Source organism: Pezoporus occidentalis, unplaced genomic scaffold, assembly GCF_034315485.1.
Source record: "Pezoporus occidentalis ecotype Australia unplaced genomic scaffold, CSIRO_AGI_Poc_V1 ctg15, whole genome shotgun sequence".
In the NCBI taxonomy this organism is placed as follows: Eukaryota; Metazoa; Chordata; class Aves; order Psittaciformes; family Psittacidae; genus Pezoporus; species Pezoporus occidentalis.
The window spans coordinates 471,194-487,140 of NW_026913316.1; the positions used below are offsets into that span (position 1 = coordinate 471,194).

Here is a 15,947-nt window from a genome sequence, read left to right on the forward strand (position 1 = left end):
CCCAATACTGAACATAAAAGACAGAATTAAAAATCTGTACAGTTTTCTAAAGCGGAAGTAATGCAAAATGAAGTACCAGCTCAACACAGCCAATTCCCTCCTCCAACTCAGCTGTCACTCATTTTAGCCTTCCATGAACTGATATATTTCATTAACCCAACAGAAAACTATGCCAGTAGAGTGGGGAAGGAGGAAATCACAGACTCATGCTGAAGGACAGATTAACTTACAGTGTACTTGACTGCTTGCCACTATGTGCAGTTCAATGATAAACAGTGGAAGAAAGCCACACTTAAGTTTATTTTGAAGGAAAACAAACAAACAAAAAACTCTGAAAGGAAACCAAACCCACATTTAACTTCTCAAACAATAATAAAAACAACCCCACATTTTCACGCTAGTTTCTAAATCATGCTAGGTAATCTTAGCTGATTTTTTTAAGGTTTGAATAAAGACTAAAGAAGCCTGACATAATGGGCAAATTAAAAGAAAAGTATTTTAGAAAGTTGCTTTGGAGCTCTACATAAACCATTTCAGAACTGTCTTGAATATACATTTAACCAATAATCTCAAACCCAAGTAATTTTATGCACTGAATAGTACCAACAATTTTTCAATTGAAAAGTTAACATTTCTCAGGTAAATTAGATGATCTGTAAGGTTCTGAGTTTGTTTTGCAAGAATAGAGTCTTATTATTCAAGATTACTTTTTCCCCTGATGGATTTTCAAAGCTGAGTGAGCTACAATCTTCCAAAGCAAGGCTATTCCAGGAAAATACCATTATGTACTTGCTGTTATCTTGAAGTAACCTGCTCCCTGCTATTAGATTAATTTGTCTGGTTAATTTGTCACTGTCTCACAGCATGATCTGCACTGAAATGTAAGTATGAAAAACTGTACTACGAAAGGGAACATTAACCACAATTCACATTGTGTTTCATAAGGCACTGCCCAAAATACACCAATATCTGGAATTTAAGTAACACAACAAAAAGCTATACTTTCACATGCAACATTCCAGAAGACTCCAGCATGGATGTTAACTGCCATTACAGGATAAACCAAAGGTCAACCTGTCTGTGGGAGTGGTAACTACTGGATATTAAGGGAAGGGCTTCGGAACATGGAAAGCAGGGGCTACATTGCCATACATAAGATCTAGCTGGAAATGTAAAGTGGCTGATAAAGAGATGCATCAGCACCAAAGACCATAGCTTCAAATTGTCAAAAGGATATCTTGCTATTTAATGTAAGGTCTGCCTTGCAAAGTATACAAAGAAATCACAGGCATAAACAGGAAGAAGTAAGTTTCTCCAACCAGTAGGTAAAGGTATGTTCTAAATAATGAGCCCGGATTGATTAACCTTCTTGATCCAATTCGTTCATACTGAAAACTTCTGGTATACTTGCAATTTACATGCATGATTTGGATAACACATTCGTGGTACTAGAAGTTACAAAAGTAAGCAAAGGTGCCTACTTCATTGTTTTCAAACCTGTGAGTATTTGATGCTAAATGCACCTGTTCCAAGGGCTAGAAGGTCTCATACAGAGAAGCAACATGCAGTTTCTTGCTGAAAAACCTGGCAGTGGCTCTACAATGACTTTAGCCTAATAAAGGGTTATTTGCCAACTTCAAAGAACAAGGCAGTCTCACAGCTAACTCCTCTCCTCCACGAAGCAGAAAATGAGTATTACCTACAGACATTTCATGACTTCCAAGATAATAAAGTCAAAGAGTAGCAACAGCACTTTAAGACTCTGAAGCTTTTAACATCCTCCCCTGGGAAATACACTGCTGGCAGCCTAGTTTACAGGCCTAGAACCTGAATTATGTACCTGGCAAATAATCTCAGGAGATTACTTGGCCTAGGTTGCCTAAGTAGGTCCCACTTGAACTGGATTCAAACTGAAGGAGAAAGTTCCAAGATCCATTCTGCACCTGTTGGCACTGGGCTACCACTGACAGGACCTACATTTTTCCTGGCAAGAAGCAAACCACTGCATTAATTTCAGCTTCTGAAGATTCCTTATGAAACCTTTTATGTTTAAGAGGTAATTTGTGGACTGTGACTCATCAGTTTTGAAAAGTACCCTTCAATGACTACTCATGCAAGTACCAACACTGGACCCTCCTGACTAGCTACCATTTATGTAGCTATCTTTATGAACAGCCTCTGGGATTTACACAATGGTATAATAAGTGTTTCCAGTTTGGTTCTCTATGCCCCTTCTGACCATTCATAACATTGACTCTGCTTTCTTTTATTTTTTTTTCAACTAACATTTTTCATACCTTTATGCATCCTTCATTACACCAGTGCTGAGAAATTGGGTAACCACCTGTCTTTCATTATATCTCTTTTTACATCAAAAATCAAGTAATAAAATTTTAACAATATTACACTGTCAAAAAGTAATCTTATTTGTCATTTTTACACCTCTTTAGTATACTACTCTCAGGTTTTAAGGAAACTCGATTAAGTCAGTTAAGTATCATTAAGAATTTCAGACTAAAAATTTGTTACAGAATAGCACTTATTTTTTGCATTTTACTCCTACAGATCTTTCTGACACCGAGTCCAGAATTTTACCTGCACTGCAAATGTCAGCTGCCAGAAGAAACTCAGAACAGCCACCTATAATGAAAACCTCTTCCACCTTATCTACTTCACAAATTTATGTAAAAGAAAAAAAAAAAAAAACAAACCTTAAGTAGAGCCATCTTACAAATACAATTTCTGCTTTGAACAGCCAATATCCTCTAATAACATACAGAGTTTGGAATCAGTCAGTTAATCCCATGCAACTATTAAAATTGTTGGATGAAAGAACAGGGGGTTTAGCAATCAAAACCCACCTGTCAATGCAATCAGCTTCAAATCTCAGGCTGACAGAGTACAAAGGCATTTAGACATCATGAAACAAAACCTACCTGTTGAACATCCTGTTGAAAAACACAGAGCTGAAGCCGCTGGTGCAAGCGAACCTTTCGATGCTGCCAAATATTTTCCAGTTGGCGCTGGTGGTGTAGTACTTCATGGATGACATCCAGAACATGATGAACTGCTTTTGAGTAGTTGGCAGAAGCGGTGAGGGAATCAGAACTCCCAGGAGTCAAAGGTCTCTGAAGTTTGTCAAGCAGTGACTTTCCATCTTGGCTCACCTGACCATCAGAAAGGATGAAGAATTACTTGTCTTTCCAAAAGTTTGTCTTAGACTTAATTTCCCACCCGTTCTCTCCATTTTAAAAGTTTTTAAGAACTCAGGAAGCACCATTAAAGAATTTCTTATTCCAGGCATGATTACATACAGCTGTTATAGGAAACAAAAAAAAAAACAACCCAAAACCAACCAACAAAATACACAACATATTTCTCCCTCTATGTAAGATGATAATTTTAAGAAGTAGCAGTCTACATAACAGGCTACATTTCTGTTTTTTCAGTTACCTTAAGAGTAGTTTTCCTTTAAAGTGTTCTGTTTGGTTTTCTTTAAACAGATCAAGCATAACTTAGAATAAATATTATTCAGCTCTTTCTGTAGTCAACAAAGCACCTAAAATTAAGCATTTCCCCAGAGTTACCCGTCCAGGAACACATCTCTTTTCATTTGCAGTAAAGGTGAACAGAGAGGTTATTTTCTATAGGTTAATATGAATTTGATGAATGCATTTAGACCAACAGATATAACCTTAGGATGTGATTTGATCTGACAATTACAACTTCTTAATTACTGCTGCTACTGGTAAACCAAAGACAAACTGTTGTTGTGGCAAACTTAACCCTGATTAAATCACTTAAAACCTTTTCATGCAGCACAGAAAGATACTCTTTTCCAAACTGTTTAAACTACTGATGCTGACAAGAAATATAAGTCATTTCTAATCCTTGTCTTCTCTTATTCAAACTACAGCAAAAATACTCATATTAAAAAAAAAAAAGCAATAATCCTATCTTATCTGGTCACTTTCAACATTTAGCACTTGCCAAGCCTGCTGAAAGCGCTTCCCATTGGTGCTTTATTCTGTCACATTTAGCATGAAGCTCAGAGAACTGTTACAATTCAGTATCATTCAGCTAACTGTAAAGACCTTTCCTAATGGCTCATCTAACAGGCAGGAAAGACTCATCCAAAACAACATGAATGGAGTATAAACAATAGTTTGAATCCATCAAATCAACACCATGTCAGAAACAGAAAGTCTGTCAAAATCTTCCCCCAGTGGCTATTTTCAACAGCTTTCACTAAATCTAGGTACATTTTAAATTTGCTGTTCAGTAGTCAAACAGATCTGAATAAAAATTATTTTCTAATAATTAGTTTACAAGCAAGTTCATTTCTCAATTCCAATCCAACCTTTTTCATTCCAGTTATAAGTATCAACACAGAGAATGAAGATGCTTGGAAAAGTAGTTCCTATAAAGTCAAGTCAGGAAAAAAAAAAAAAAAAGGAGTATAGTCCATAGTAGTTATAATGATGATGATTTTTCTTTTCTGTGTTCAAGACAATTATCTAGTACAAGTCTTTCAAATATTTCAAGATAATGAACTTCATCCATCTATCCAGAGTTCACAAAATTCAGGGGGAAAAATAATTAATTGTGACAGCCCCTTGATCTGATTAGTCTCTTAGCTCTACAAACACGACCATGCACATTTCTTCTTTGGAATTAACACAGTAAAGTTCTCTTCCTTCCCAGCGCGTAACTACCTTAGGATTTCAGCAAGATGTGTAACTTCATATATATATGTAAACTTTATTTAAGGAACGGCTCTTAGATTTCCAAGCATACAAGTTATCTAAGCTTGTAAGCTAGTAAGTTACTTTTCTAGTAATATACAGTAATTATCCTCAGTAAAATCAGACTGTCTAGTCTTAAAAGCATTTACTCTAAAAATTACTGTCTTCTACTTCACAACCAAGTCGTGTTGTCATGACACTGTAATCTAAAAGGAATGACAAAGTGTTGTAATTTCCAGTGTGCCTCTCTCTCTCCCCCCACTGTTAATTCATCACAAAATTAAAGGAGTTCCATGCTGTAACAGAAATGAAGTCATACAAGTAATAATGATAAGCAATAGTTCTGTAATATTGTTACACAGAAAGAAAACTCCATCAATCTTCAAAAAGGAACGTGTGTTTAAATAAGGCAAAACAAAACCTTCCGTCCAGAGAAGGAACATGACTTGTACATACACATGCAGCTATTATATCTGTATCAATTCTGGCTGCTAAAGACAAAGGTATTGCTATACCAGATGGTGAAAAGTAATGACCCGAAAGGCATCTAATTCTATGCTGGGGGGTTGGTTGGTTGCGGTTTGGGGTCGGTTTTGTTTTTTTTTGTTTCCCCCCTTTTTATTTTTGACTAGTGCCACTGAAGATTTAGTTAAAATCTCTCCCAAGGTCAAAAGCTACAGCACTGAAATTTTCAAGGTTTGCCAGAGCAATCCTATAATCTACCCATCTAATTAATTTTCATTATACATCACCAGGAAGCAAACAATATTTAACATGGTAATCCATGGTACTTATTTACACTTAACAGCAGGCTCCAATCCAGTCACATCCCTAATAAAAAACAAAATAATCCATAAAACCCCCAAACCAACCAACCAAACAAACAGAAAAATCCCACTATTTTAACTTCATTGCTTTAAAATCATTATTCGGAAGAGCCCTAACCTTCTTATCCCTTGCTGCACTTTCATGCAGCATGCATCTCAGATAGCCTCTCTTCACATAAATCTACTAAAAACGTGCTATGTCTCTGTTCCTTGTTCTACAAAGGGATCCTCTGAATGAAGAGAGCTTATAATGAAACCTTGCTACTGAACATGCTCTCAAGAATGACTTAAAACAGGTATGGGTAGTAAGATCAGAAGTTTTATCACCAGAGGTGTGCTTTACTATGTTATTAGATCCGTTGACAGAGCAAGACATCGGGAATGGGGATATCTGTGTTTTACACAAAAGAACAGCAACTCGTGAACTCTGAACATCTGACTCATAGTAATAAAGTTTATGCAGGCGTTAAGATGGCAGGTATTCAAAAAAACCCAGGTTTGATATACTAACAATAGGACTGATCATCAGCACTAATCTTACCTTCTTTTACTGCTAAATGAAATGTGACCAGACTTATGATTCGCTTGCCATAACAGAGCTGGTTCATGAGACAGTAGTATTATCTTTAATGGAATGTATAAATCACAACTGTTAATTCAATCCTACATGACCTCCTTTTAAAAGGAGGTACAAACTGTAGACTAAGCTATTCTGTGGCCACTGATCATTTTTTACCATGATTTAATCAAATTCATAATTTTATGCAACTTTCATGAGAACAGAAATTGCTGTATTTACTACAGAATAAAATCAGTCTAATTTAACAGCAAAAATAGTTTTACCCTGTGCTGAGAACAACACTGGCAAAAGAAAACAAGAAAAGCTCAACAGGAAATACACAAAATGCCTGTTAGCTAATAGTGAAGTCAATATGTAATTGATTTCTCATTTTAGTTAACTAAAGCACTTGAGAGAACTCCAAATCTGAAAAACAATGGAAACTTTAGTCATTGTTTCCTAGGCCACCTTTAGAATATGCATTTTATCTTAAGTTGTAAATACAACTATTAGAAATACTGAGAAATATTACTTCATTGCATGCAGAACCAAAGATTAGAGCAGCAGCATAGGATATGCTAATCTTACGAATGCTGACTACATAGGTACTTGGCTCATTTAAGTGTCTCATAAGGTTGGCAGAACTAAGTATATTACCTTACGGCCTGTCAAGTGACATCCTTTGATAGTTAAGCCTTTTTTGTGAGGCAATTTCAGAGGAGGATTTCTGAAACACACTCACAGCAATCCATGCCAACACAATACTTTCCCAAAGAATAACTAGCTAGCTTCCCTTCAAGTAAGTGTTTTAAGGATAGCATAATTCTGCTATTGAAAGGTAGTAGTATACGAATGTGAACTAAAACATACTTAGTACACTGTATGAGTTGTTTGTACCACATATGGTTCCATCTTGCCTTTTAAATTCCTTTCAGGAGATTAAGAGGAAGACTTATCATTTAACTTTTGAACAACAGTACCAAAGTCCAGAATACTGAATTAAAAAAAAGAAGCCTGGCACTAGAATTTCCAACTACACTATGCAACAAGTGATGTCCCTTCATCGTCCAAACTTAACATTAAACCATTTTCAACAACCCAAGGAAACAAGACACTTACCTCAGAGTAAGCCAAAGTAATATGCTCATATATCCCTTGATGATGATGGATAGCATCCTCTAAATCTTGCAGTTCTGAGGGAAGCTCCACCTCACCACAAGCTTTACACCACGAGTCCACATTGCTCATGTACTGCAACAGAGAAAAAGCTTTCTCTTGATTTTGGGTTCTATCAATAAGTACCACATGTTGGTAATTATTCAGTGGCTGACACCTGTGTGGCAGCCACTGAAAATATTTTATTTATTTTTTAAGGGGAAAATGTTCAATGTATTTCTCTCTGAACTGACCAAAATGAAGATTATATCAGAACAGAAATAAATATTCAAGTCTGACCATACTTGTGCTTTTAGGTGTATGGAACTCTTTAAGCCATTCACAGACTGGCATGCTTAGTTATATGTTGACAGCTTTCAGAACCAATTAACTCTTGGCAATCCTGATGCTTCCAAGTTCACTCTTCCTCCTTTTTTTGACTTGGCAACTAAGGAAAAGCTTACTTCACCCTGCACCTCCATTTCAGATGCATGAAAGCCGGTTAAGGTGTTTTCTATGCAAAGAAATAAAACATAATACAACTTTCAAGTCCAGACCCTCAGCTCTTACCCATCAACTCCCTGTCAGATACTCATGGTATCATGAAGTATCACTTCACCTTTTTAAAATCTTCAGAAAAAATGGAATTTACTTTGCATGTGTGTTCACATATACCCAAGAAATTAATGGTGAACCATTCACTGAAACACTCTATAGTTGTCTTTTGCTGGAAAGAGATCATCAAGGAAGCAAAGCAGTATTAGAGCATAGAAAATTCACACCTCTGTCCCCAAAGCACTAGCTTTTACACCCAGAGAAGCACTAAATCTATTTGGTAAGCTACTACAGCAGCAAACATGTAAGGGATTTACAACTTAAGCGGGGGTCTCTTAGGATTAACACTGAACTTTAAGCACACAGCTATGTCAGCATAGCTGCTGAAGTCAAGCCTTTCAGGGGAAATTGAGGATACTGCAACAGCATCTCTTCTGCTGACAAGTTATCACGGAAGCTTAAGCTGTCTTGACAGACAAGAAACTGCCACCATAACTGTATGCACAGCAGAAGTTCTGTCAACTTACTTTTGACAGCTAGGGGGCATGAATTTTATACCCTTCTTATGCTAGGAAAGAGAAAAAGAATCTGTTTTTCTAGTTTTCATAGCTGTTAAACTTAGTACAGTCAGACACGTGGTATTTGTAAATTCAATTTGTCTTACACTCAAATAATGCTCAAGTTTCAAAGTTTTAAGAGACCAGGCCATTTCTCTCATTATACATATCCTAATTCCTGGAGCACTCATAGTCTTTTGAGGAAAAAGTAATCCACAGACCACTTCTGCTACTCCATTACTGTTTGAAAGCTGGGAGAAAGAGTGATAGAGTACTTAACTCTAAGATACTTCTGTAATTCTCATTTCATCAAAGGATAGCTTTAAAAATCTCTAATGTTAAACACTGAACATTAAAAGAAGCTCCATGTGGGACCTCTTGCATCAGTCAGGGACCAGGATCTGGGTGAAACCTTCACTGTGCTTGACGGCAGACAGCGACGCTTACCTAACACTGGCAAGGGAACACATGCATTCAAGGAGGGTGCATTATTTCTTTGGCTGTTTATTATTTAATCATCTTTTTTATGTAGGTCATGCATCACCAGTCTCTATAGGGGTCATTTCTCTCATTCCAAACCCTCTTTCCTTGAACTCACTCTCCATTGTTAATGAAACAGCTAACATATCACAGCCAGGTATCTTACAAAACAACTAGGACAATCCATCACAGTTAATCATAAAATAAAGATTGCAGAAGAAGCAATTAAAAATTAAATTAATCCCAGCAGAGGCTGCACTATTTTCTCTTTTCTTCTCTTTCCTGCTGTTTACACTTACATTTACTGTTAAAGAAGGTAGCACTGACTCTTAGCACAGCTGCACAGCACACATACAAAATTTAGTCCCCTGATTTCTTATGAAAAAGAACAGTATTTGAGTCAGGGTATACCTGTCTGTTCATGTTTCACCATCTCTCTCTTACATGCATGGCTGACAGTGCTTAAATGTGAACCTCAGTAACTCAAGCAATTAGAAAAGGATCAATACTGATAAGGTACCGCACTGTGTCTCACCAAACACTTCAAGCTGGTTGGTAACCTTTATATCAGAAAACAATTCCTTTATCTCTTTTTTATGTTGCTTTTCTGTAAAACCTGCTAAAAATGCTTACAATAGTGGCATTAGTTTATACACTTTACCTTAGTCTAAGGCCAGTCAAACCAATGTCACTGTTAATGAAAAGCAATGTGTATTTGCATCAAAATAAGTTCACATTTTTAAGTTGAATATATGTGTATTAGAAATCATGAAAGAAACTTCTTAAATTGCACTGCCTCTCTGTATTTTTGCAGTTATCGACTCCCAAGTGTTTTTTTCATTTATTCCAAATTAAATTTGTATCAGATGAGACCTTTTCTTGGATCCAGTTTAGCAAGGCAAATGTGAAGAAAAGTATCTACAGCAGCCACACAGCATACCTGAGCTTCAGTCAGCCACAGTGATCCAAGAACCTCTGCTCCCCAAATTCAGCAGAGATGTACAGAGGAGACAACCTATATTATCAGTGGGTGACTCAACAGCACATACACAGGAACTCCTTCAGAACTGAATTCCCTTGAGGGGAAAACATGCTTTCACCATCAAGACTATTAACTCAGGGATCTTTATTCCTATTTCCCCTATATAACTCTCCTCTGGCAGTTACACATGGTTAATGACTTAATTAAAATAATTGGTATAGGCCTAAAGCTAAAATTTTTGTTTAATATAGAAGGAATCTCTTATGGGATACTAAGTAAACATCTCCCACACAATTTCAGTTTCAGAAGACAGTTAATTAGATTCTCAACTTTCTGGCCAGTTCAACTTAGTTTTCTGTGAGTAATCACTACGAGTTAAATCTTGACACTCAAAGACTGATTGGGGTGGAGTGGTAAGGACAATAGAACAATTGATGCTTTCTGGATGTAGGAAAGGCATTATACCAACATCGACTGTACTGAATGTTTTCGTTTCTTTCAACTTAAAAGCTTCATATAGTTATGCATTCATGCCCACTTCATTTTCATTCATGTATCTAATATGACTAAGTTTTATGTTGCATTGATATGGTCAAGGCATTTTGTGGAGAATATAAGGGCAATGGGCTGCCCTGAGAACAACTTTTTGTTTGAGTATCAGCTGAAATTGGCAGAAATACGTTCTCTTTCTTGCCAACCTTTTCAATCCCTCTCTTGTACTTCTATTCAAATCAATAGCAAACAGTACAACCCATCATTCCAACACAGAAACTTATGTTCACTAACCTGTTCAGCTTTCTGATGGAAGATGGAGGACATATCCAGTAACGTGCTACGTTCGTCCAAGGCTGCAGCAAACGCCTTCCACTCTTGCTCCAGCTGACTAGCAATCTGTTTTATTTGCTGTGAAGCATAATGGCCAGACTCGACCAGGCGATTTGCTACTGACATGATGCGGTTTATGTTTACATACACATTCTATGGAGAAGAAGGAGGGAAAAATTAGTGGAAGTTAACAGACCACTTAAATACAGAGGTATACTTTTATTAAACTCTTGTTTATTACAGTACTGCTTATAGACTGGGCTTATTTGCCAGGTCTGTGCATGGCTAACTTTGGAATCTAAGCATATAATGTATTATCCTACCTGTATTATTAACAAGGGAAAAGGACAACCTGAAATGACAAGAGCCTCAAGCTAATGTTAGTGGTTGGCTTAAACAACATATTATATGAAGACCCACTATTACAGTGGAAAGGAAAAGCTAATTGTATTTTGTAACAGTCTCGATAGTGAGTGTCTACAGATGTTCCAGTCAAGACATTCAGACAAATTAGGAAAATCGAAGTATAATTAGTAAACATTTTATCTATCCATGCTATGCATGTGTGCAACATCACTCTACAAAAATTTTTACATTAACTCTGAGAGTATTTCTACTTTTTAAGTAACAAAATACTGCACTTTGAGCTCTAAGAAGTTCAACAGCTTTATTTATTATACTGCCATTATATTGCCTCAGAGCTAGCACTGAAAACTAGACAAATAAGGTCAAAGATTAGAAAGATTCTCTATCATATTGGGATTACTCACTGATGGCTTTTAGTCACTCTAATTTTCAGTCAAGAGTTTCTGCTTCCTGCAAAGCCAGGAACAAGAACAACTTCACCACCACAAGGCATCTACTCCAGAGCTACTTGTATATAATGCTAAACTGAAACCTCTTTCAATTCAGCTGACTCTCGTATACCTAGAATGAACTTCTTAGAATCACAGGACTGTTGAGTTTGAAGATCATATAGTCTACCCACCCTGCTCAAAGTAGATTCAATCAGAGCAGGTTGCTGAGGGTCATGTCCAGTGGGGTTTTGAGAATCTCTAAGGATGGAGAGATCACAATCTCTCTGTGCAACATGTTCCAGTGTTTCTTATGTTTAAATGGAATTTCTTGTATTTCCAGTTGTGCCAATTTACCTCTTGTTCTGTTACTGAATTCCATGGAGAAAAGTCTGGTTCTGTCTTCTTTACTCTTTCCCTTTAGATATTTACATTTTTATGTAAGGTCCCTTGCAAGCCTTCCTTTATCCAGGGTAAGCAGTCTCAACTCTCTCAGCCTCTCCTTGTACAACACAAGTATGCCACGCAGGTGCTTTAAAGAAGCAAGCATGGTGATTTCCAGAAAGGGAATGAGTGCATTCCACATAATGCTGTCCTGTAGGCACATTCTAGTTTGTGCATGTACACATGCAGCAACCCCAGCTTATCCCTGTTTTGGACTACAGTGTTCTTTTTGTTCACATCACAGCAGACCCTTTATTTGCCAACTGTCCTAGTTTCAGCTGTAACAGTTATTTTTCTTCCTAGTAGCTGGTACATTGCTGTGTTTTGGCTTTAGTCTGAGACCAACCCAGTCCACCACTTCACACTTGAATGTTGGTCCTCTTCTCCCTCTCCATCATTCTTAACCTGAAGGCCTTCTTACCAGGTTGTCTGGCCTGCTGGCAAAAGCACTTTTACTTCACTTAGTCAAATAGTAAACCTTGATCCTCAGAGAGACAGTCCCATGGCTGCAGAAACCAAAAGCCTGTTGCCAACATCAGCTATGTAAGCAGCTGTTGACCTGCATGAGCCACCTATGCTCTGACCAACAGGGTTGAGAAGAAAACCAGCTGGACTCTCATGCCCTTCTTGACCACTGCCTCTGGAGTCGTGTATTAATGCCTGAGGTTTTCCAGATCACCCTTTGCAGTATCGCTGGGGCCTACATGGAAGAGCAGCAGGGGACAATAGTCTGAGGTCTGGACAAGCTTTGGCAATCTTTCCACAATGTCCCAAATCTGAACCCCCAGCAAGAAGCAAACTTCTACAGAGAATGACTCAGGTTGGCAGATGGGAGTCTTTGTTCCCTGCAGAACATTACCACTCGCCTCTTCCTTTTGGTGTTCCTATGTAGCCCAGACTCAGATATCACAGATGCTTTATTTGACAGCTCCCAGGTCCTCATCAGCCACGAGGTCAGTGAACCTATTCAGTAGCTGCAAATCTTCAAGTGATGCAGAAATGCTCCTCCTAGTGCCATCTTTCAACCTTCATCATCATGGGAGTCTCCACTTCCCAAACAGGCAGAGACTCTGCCTTACCCTTCTCTCTTCAGTACAGTTGGTAGTTTGGGCTCTTGAAGCTGCAGTGCTGGAAAAGATCTGGTCAATCTCTTTCTCATTATCTCTGATGATGTACAGACTGCTGACCTCCTCCTGCAGTTCCTTTACTTGATGACACAGATTCTTAATAACCACACACCTCCTTGTGGGCAAGGAAACCATCTTCCACTGCTCAAGCATTGGGAAGAGGCCACACAAATTCCCTGCAGCCCCAGACTTTGCAGAGCTGTGTCTTTTCTGGAGTTCCCTCTAGGCTGAGGCTTCTGATGTTACAGGGACAGTCGGTTCAGCACTGGGGACTGTGCCCTGTGGCACATCACCACCACTGCTGAAGACATGGATTCTATTATGAGCAGAGCTGTGGGCCCTTGCTGCATGAAATGCAGCACAAACTGCTGCATCCATTGGCTAATCCTGTTAGCTGCACTCATTCTTGCCTATATCCTTAAAATTTACATGTGGAGGCAAACTGCTAAACACTATCACACATAATGGTTGGGAAGAAAACAACAAACACCATTAAAATCTCAACATTGTGCAGCATTTTTTTCCCTAGTCCACACAGTGCTTTCTAGAATGCCAGCTTGCAGGAAATACCACACAGCAGTTAGCTATCTGTCAACCTTCCCTGATCAAAGGTCAAGGAACTGGCTCTAGCGAGCCAGGGAGGACAGAACTGACCACAGCAAGCCTCAGTCAAGGCCACAGATTAACAGGGGACAGAAGAACAAGACCTGAAGTTGCTGGAAAACTCTATGGTTCCATTACTGTTGAGAGATGTGATGGGCAGCCTATGCCAAAATCGAATATACTCCTAAGAGTAAGAGAGATCAGGGAAGAATGCTGGCATGTGGACACCAAACACTGCACAGATGCTGAGCATTTGAGGTGGAACCATTACCTGTTGGCATCAAGCCACTGCCCAGAGCCTGACACTGACTGGCTGGCACAAGTGTTGCAGTTCCTCCAGGCTTCATTGTGCTAACTCGTCTGAGTGGTAACTGGCACAGGTATCTATTAATTATAACTGTATGCATGAGGGAGCATTCCTGACACAGCCTACACCTCACCTGATCCACTTAATAAACTGAACACATCCATGTCACGTTGGCTGTTTTTCCTTCCTGCATAATATTAATTTTTTAGGTTATCCCACACACCTATGCCCCCTCCTTTTAAGCACAGATGAATAACTGGAAGAGAACAAAACTGCTATTTCCAACAAATTTTAAGACTGGAGAGCATTTATGCCTATCGAAGTGTATGTAGCATAAATGCAAGACTTCTAAATGAATCCAGAAAGCCATTACACAGACTTGACAGTGGTGTGAAAAAGCAAGTGTCAAAAGAGAAAAGAATAAAGGCTATTTTAGACTACCATTTGATCTGTTGGTATATCATAATAAAGGAGTTTTGGAAATTCTGGAACATTAGTTAAATATGAAGGACAGGGCACCATAAATGTGAAGTCAAGCAAATCAAAACTGAGCTGTGGTTAAAATGTATTCATTTTCCCATGGCAATCCGGCTTCATAAGTGTGGACAAATAGTCCCTGTAGCAGTACGAATATTAATTAATATGCTGCCAGCTGAATACTTTTCAAGCTATGTATACCACATTCCTTTCCTCAAAAAAACCCAACTTATAATAATCACAACCTTTTTTTTCCCCTCCAGTATCACATTCCTCATTACATGATATATTTACTGAAGGTTTAACTTTCAGTATTTTAGAATGCAATGACCCAAAAGAGACAGATTTAACTAAGATGGAAAAAAAAAATCTCAAATAGGAGCTCGCTATGATTGGATTGTCCTTAACTGATCCTTAAAGGTTAACAAATTTCATTCAATTTTCTAAAAGGACAGGCAGATCCACTGCCATTACTATATGACAAATACATATTTTTTGCACTGCTTGAGAAGTGCTGTTCCAAGCAAGCTGATGTGCATTTCCCAGGGTCTGACACCTCATTCATTGCATGGATTTACATCCTGGTTTCAGTTAAAGCAGCAACAGGTATCAGGTAATAACTTTTAAAGACTTATTTAGCCATCTCATTTACATCATGTGAATCTGCATGAAATACTGAGCTTCAGAATGTTTATCAATCAGCTGTCTAAAAAGTGAAAGGCTAAAGTGATACTGCACACCTTTCATTGTGTTACATGTGACTATTGTAACAAAACTAAAAAGGGAACATTACAATACATATAGGAAGTACACCAATGTACTTAGTACTCCCTCCTGAAGGGAGTGTACATATAAAAAAACTATTTCTCAGTAAGGCAACACAGATTACTAGTCTAAAACAAGCTAGTGCACTATGTCATTCTTTGGTGTGTGCCTTAAAGGCAAGTACACAGGTGACAGCCTGCCAACTTAACTGAACTTCCATCACACTCAATACAAAATAAAGCTGGCAGGTGCCCTGGTTTTCCCAAACTCATTTAGGAAATGTTTTTTTTAGTTCCAAGATTTCAAATAGTAGTTGTCTGACACAGAGACTATTAAGCATTCAGCATTGAAAAACAACCTCCTCAGTGACATGGTCTGTAAGTGTCGTAACTGGCACCTCTAGATAGACTGTAGTAAACTTGAACCATTCCTTCGTAATGGAAATATTTTAGCAATTGAACTTTCAAATCATCTGCCACTTCACACACAAATGGCCACCAAGACAAGGTGTAGCATTAATGTATGAAAAACATCTGCTTTAATGATTTTAAATGTTTTCTAACATCTCTTCTCACTTTTGCAGCAATAGTAAAGCTCTCTGTTTGGGAATCCAAACTTCAAAGATGAGGGCTGCAGGTATGACTTGATTTCTTCCCTTGGAAACAAACAAGCAACCAAACCCAAAATAACCAACCAAACCTCAGCAACATCCAGACTACCATTAAGGAAAGTGCTCAGCCCATTT

At 38.1% G+C, this 15,947-nt stretch overlaps 1 protein-coding gene across 3 annotated transcripts in view; it reads right to left on the reverse strand.

Moving 5' to 3' along the window:
• Window positions 1-15,947, reverse strand: part of TRIO (trio Rho guanine nucleotide exchange factor) — a 241,931-nt gene that overhangs the window by 134,804 nt on the left and 91,180 nt on the right. For all 3 annotated transcript variants that reach the window (XM_062610805.1, XM_062610806.1, XM_062610807.1), the window contains exons 7-9: window positions 10,647-10,838; window positions 7,251-7,382; window positions 2,937-3,167 (exon numbers count right to left, since the gene is read on the reverse strand). In XM_062610805.1, coding sequence (XP_062466789.1) covers window positions 2,937-3,167; window positions 7,251-7,382; window positions 10,647-10,838 — 555 coding nt within the window. The remainder of the gene's footprint in view (window positions 1-2,936; window positions 3,168-7,250; window positions 7,383-10,646; window positions 10,839-15,947) is intronic.